Source organism: Zingiber officinale, chromosome 1A, assembly GCF_018446385.1.
Source record: "Zingiber officinale cultivar Zhangliang chromosome 1A, Zo_v1.1, whole genome shotgun sequence".
In the NCBI taxonomy this organism is placed as follows: domain Eukaryota; kingdom Viridiplantae; phylum Streptophyta; class Magnoliopsida; order Zingiberales; family Zingiberaceae; genus Zingiber; species Zingiber officinale.
This window is the reverse complement of record NC_055987.1, coordinates 129,825,113-129,830,407: the sequence shown is the minus strand read 5'-3', so window position 1 is coordinate 129,830,407 and position 5,295 is coordinate 129,825,113. Positions and strand designations below refer to the sequence as shown.

The window sequence follows — 5,295 nt, the reverse complement described above, 5'->3', positions numbered from 1 at the left end:
CTGTCGCTAAACATCCTCGCTCACACGCTCGCGAACTTAACCACACATAAAACATCCTCGCGTAAAACCTAAACTCGCGCCACACGTACTCTCTCCGCCGGAACCTCTCCTCACGCAACCTCCTCCTCACGCGAACCCTAAACTCCTCTCCGCCAACAGTGAAGGCCTCTCCGTCGAAGCCCTCCTCCTCAGACGAACTCTCTCCACCGAAGCCTCCTCACGCGAACTCCCTCCGCCGAAGCATCCTCACGCGAACTCCCTCCGCCGAGATTAGTTCCTAAGGTCTCTTCTAACTTTTTTCCCTTCCTTTTCCTTTCTTTATTGATGCTGATGCTAGGTTAAAGACATGCCAATCTGAGTAAAAGGGCTTTGTTCAGTATCTTCTCAATGGTTTGCATATGAATGGGTTGTGATCGGAGCTCTTGTGATGTTTTACCTTCGTTGGGTGGTTTCTCTCGGTTCTTGTAATGGTTTAGGGCATGCGGAATTTAACCGAGTGTTGATCAATTTCTTCTCAATGTGTTGAATTTCTGGACTGGATTTTTTGTGGTTTTGACTAGATTCGCGGTAGGAGAATGTCTCCTTGCTACCTCTACTGCTTTTGAGAATCGAGGAAGATTGGAGATGGTTTTGAATTTAAATGCCAAGGATTGTTTCTTAAAAAGTCTCTGAAGGTCGATGAAGTTTCTAGTGGCATAAATCTTGGTGGGTAACATTTTTGGTGTTTTGCTACTTTTTATGTTGGTTGCTGGATTTTTTGTGGTTGCCAAGGATTTTTTGTTGGTTGCTGGATTTTTGGACTGAATTGGAGTATTTAAGATGGTTGTTCGATGTGTTCTAGTTTAGGTAACATAAATGGATTTGATACCAAGATTTCTTGTTGATGATTTCCATGTGTGCTAGCTTAACCTTGGTAGTTCGAGTTGGATGATTGTTGTTCTGCTCCGTCTTATAATTTCTGAAATTTCTGGAAATATTTCTAATGGGTTTCCCTATGAGGTTGTGTTGGTTTTCTTGACTGGATTTAGTAGATTGATTTGCAGGAATTTTGTTTTGTTTTTCTCGGAGTCCTCTTGTGATTTCTGGAATTGGGATTGGATGGGAGTTACTGTCGGTTTTCCTTGCAAAGTCGTGATGGTACTCTGGTATAGTTTGTTTGTGCTTTGCCTACATGTGAATAGCATGTCTTATTTCATTATTGGCGTGTCTAATTTTAGTTTGCATATGCAAGTTTCTCTAGCTCATGTGATAAGCTAGGCATACATGGTTTTATTCTACTTATAATATTTGCCCATGTTTTTATTCTACTTATATTAAAATCAGATAATGCAAGCTTTAAATTTAATGAAATTATCTCATTAAATAACACATCAAAAGATGTGTATCTTCAACATAATTAGCTAACTCATTTAGTATTAATATGAAAAAGTAGGAGCTTAAAACTCTAAGATATAATTTTTGTTTTGAGTAAAACTCTAAGACATAATTAGCTAACTCATCTAGTATTAATTATTTATGTTTTTGAGTTGAGCAAAATATGTAAGCTGATAATACTCAGATATAATTTTTTTGTTCTGTTGTATATCATTGTTTTTTATAAGTCCATCTTTTCCTAAAATTTGATGGATTAAATATTGTAACACTAAAATTATTTATAAAAATAGGATAGTTTTCTTTTATTTATTTTTTTTTCAAATTATTTTATTAGTATCAAGGACCATTGTTTTCAAAATGGATAAGGAATGAATCCATCTTCCTTCAAGGCTTGTACCCGAGTATGAAGAAGGGGTTCAAAAATTTCTTACACAAGCTAGGAACTATGCCAAAACACGTGAAGTAATCTTATGTCCTTGCAAACATTGCAAAAATAAGAAGTATATGAAATTTGACCAAGTGTATGATCACTTAATTATTAACGGGTTCAATCCTTCTTACACAATTTGGGTCTTCCATGGTGAAACTTATACTCCAAATTTTCAAGGTCAAAGTAGTTCAAGAGGAATTCAGGAAGAGGAGGATGAAACTAGAGAGGCTTATAACTTATATAAAGATGTCTTTGCCTCTGATGAAAGGGTTGGCCACACTATGTCTGAGGCAAGAGATTATGAATTTGCTGATTTATTAGTAGATGCAGAAACTCCTCTTTTCCCTAGTTGTACAACTTACACGAAGTTGTCAGCAATCATTACATTATACAATTATAAGTCTACAAATGGTCACACAGACAATAGTTTCAATGAGCTCCTTAAGATCTTAGGTGACACGCTTCCAGAAAAAAACACACTTCCAAAGGATGTTTACTCAATGAGAAAGTTGTTAAAACCATTTGATTTAGGATATGAGAAGATTCATGCATGCCCAAATGACTGTTGTCTATTTAGAAAGGAGCTTAAAGATTTGGACTCATGTCCAAAGTGTGGTTCTTCAAGATGGAAGGTAGACAAAGTCACCACCAAAGTTTGTAAAGGAGTTCCTGAAAAGGTGCTACGGTATTTTCCTGTGATACCAAGATTGAAAAGGATGTTTAAATCAGAACAAAAGGCCGAAGACTTGATTTGGCATTCCAACCATAAAAGTCATGATCATATGATGCGTCATCCAGTTGATTCAATAGCTTGGGATACGATAAATCATAAGTGGCCAGCTTTTGCATCAGATCCTAGAAATCTCCGGCTTGGTCTTGCAACAGATGGATTCAACCCTTTTGGTGATCTTAGTTCTAGATATAGTTGTTGGCCAGTTATTTTGGTAAATTACAACCTTCCTCCGTTGATGTGCATGGCGAAGGAAAATCTTATGTTGACATTATTGATTCCAGGCCTGAAGCAACCAGGAAATGATATAGATGTATACTTGGAACCCCTAGTGGAGGATTTGAAGGAGTTATGGGACATTGGTGTGGAGATGTATGATGCATTTAGCAAGTCAGTGTTCAATATGAAGGCTATTTTGATGTGGACAATCAATGATTTTCCAGCTTATGGAAACTTAGCTGGATGTGCCACAAAAGGAAAATTTGGTTGCCCAATATGTGGTGAAGGCATATCTTCTATGTGGCTTAAGTATAGTAGAAAGTTTGCATATTTAGGGCATAGGAGATTTCTTGCTCCTAATCATCCATTCCGTCAGAAGAAGAAGTGGTTTGATGGGAATAAAGAGACAAAAGGAAAACCTAGGCCTCTGAATGGATTAGAAATTCTTAATGTATTGAAAGACATTGAAAATGACTCGGGTAAAAAAAAAAAATGGGTAAAGATATCAATAATACAAAGAAAAAGAGGAAGGAGCGTGATGGTTCAAAAAAAATTCAAAAACCAGTTCAAATGTGGAAGAAGAAGTCAATATTTTTCAATTTGTCATACTGGAGTGTAAGTTATTTTGCACTCTATTAATTGTATTTTATAAATTTTTTATATTTTATGCACAATTTATTTTGAATCTTGAACTAATATATGAAATGTGTTGATGGTTAAACTTGTAGGGGCTCCTGCTACGTCATAACTTAGATGTTATGCATGTTGAAAAGAATGTTTGCGAGAATATCATAGGTACAATGTTAAACTTAAAGAAAAAAAATCAAAAGATGGTGTTAACACTCGCAAAGATTTGAGGCACTTAAATATTAGAAAAGAATTACATCCTCAAGAAAAAGGAGAAAACATGTATCACTTGCCGGCTGCACCTTACACATTGTCTAAAAAAGAAATGGACGTATTTTGTTCTAGGTTGAAGAAAATAAAGTTACCTGATGGTTATAGCTCAAATATTGGTAACTGTGTTTCTTTAGAAGAACGAAAGTTTATTGGGTTGAAATCTCATGATTGTCATGTTCTTATGCAACAATTGCTTTCAGTAGCATTGAGAAGTCTTTTACCAAAAGGTCCACGTAATGTTATATTTTTGCTTTGTGTATTTTACAATGAGTTATGTCAAAGAGTGTTAGATAGGAACCATCTAGAACAACTCGAAGAGAATATTGCTGAAACTTTATGCATGTTGGAGAGGTACTTTCCACCAGCTTTCTTTACCATCTCTGTTCATTTGACAATTCATTTAGCAAGAGAGGCTCGCCTGTGTGGGCCAGTTCAATTCCGCTGGATGTATCCATTTGAAAGGTAATAAATAATAATCTATCTTTTTACTACTTTAATAATATCATACAACAACTTAGATTTTTCTATCAACATTTATTTCATGTGATTTTTCATTATTTAGATTTATGAAAATGCTTAAAGGCTATGTGAAGAACCGAGCAAGGCCAGAGGGTTGCATATCTGAGTGTTACCTTGCAGAAGAACGAATGCGATTTTGTAGTGCATATATAAAAAAAGCTGCTTGTATTGGTCTCCGATCTAATCGGAATGACGATTTGGAAAATGGAGTAGTGGAAGGTCGCCCCATTTCTCAAGGAAAAGAAATTATTTTAGAAGAACATTTGTTACAAGCAGCACATCGATATGTGTTGTTCAATACTGCAGAAATTGATCCTTACATACAGTGAGTATTAAATTGCAACCCTAATATTCTTGGTGTATTGCATGATTCATATATTTTAACAATCATTTTTCAATGATTTTAAATAGGATGCACATTGAGGAGCTTAAACAAACAGATCGTCGTTTCTCAAGTAATGAAACACTGTTACAAAAACGGCATATGGAAACATTTGCTCAATGGTTATCAAAACATGTTCTTGATAACTCTTCAGATCGGATTCAATGGCTAGCACATGGTCCAAGAAAGCATGTTATATCGTATACAGGTTATATTATAAATGGACATCGGTTCCACACAATTGATGTTGGAAGGTCGACACAAGATAGTGGTGTTTCAGTTGAAGCTGATATTATTTGGCAATCTAGTTCTACTGATTCACATACAGTAGGAAGACTATCGTACTATGGGGTTATACGAGATATTGTGTTACTAGACTATTATTTTTTCAAAGTACCTGTTTTTAGGTGTGATTGGGCTAATCCTGGAACTGGTATCAAAATGGATGATGGTTTTACACTTGTCAACTTACACCAAGGACTAAGGACTTTTGAAAATGATCCTTTCATTTTAGCCTCACAAGCAAAGCAAGTTTTCTATTCTAGGGAAAATGATGAATCAAATTGGTATGTGTTGCTAAAAGCGCCACCTCGAGGTATTCATAACATGAATTTGCTTGAAGAGGATGCATATACATCATCAAAACCTCTTGATGTGTCCAGACTTGAGATTAACATTACTGAGAAAGAACCATATTCTAGAAATGAGTGTGAGGGAATTGATGTTATTGATATCCCATGA

At 35.7% G+C, this 5,295-nt stretch overlaps 1 protein-coding gene across 1 annotated transcript; it reads left to right on the top strand.

The window, feature by feature from the left end:
* Positions 1-1,878: 1,878 nt before the first annotated feature.
* LOC122002891 lies at positions 1,879-5,295 on the top strand. The gene is made up of 4 exons (XM_042558276.1): positions 1,879-3,232; positions 3,788-4,115; positions 4,216-4,497; positions 4,584-5,295. The coding sequence occupies exons 1-4, from the start codon at positions 1,879-1,881 to the stop codon at positions 5,293-5,295; spliced, it is 2,676 nt and encodes an 891-aa protein (XP_042414210.1).

What these genes read in the sequence shown, in the direction of transcription:
- LOC122002891 (XM_042558276.1), top strand. Translation starts at nt 1,879, where the DNA reads ATGAAATTTGACCAAGTGTATGATCACTTAATTATTAACGGGTTCAAT. An exon ending in AGACATTGAAAATGACTCGG is followed by an intron (nt 3,233 to 3,787) that starts GTAAAAAAAAAA and finishes GTGTTTCTTTAG; the next exon opens with AAGAACGAAAGTTTATTGGG. An exon ending in GAAATTGATCCTTACATACA is followed by an intron (nt 4,498 to 4,583) that starts GTGAGTATTAAA and finishes GATTTTAAATAG; the next exon opens with GATGCACATTGAGGAGCTTA.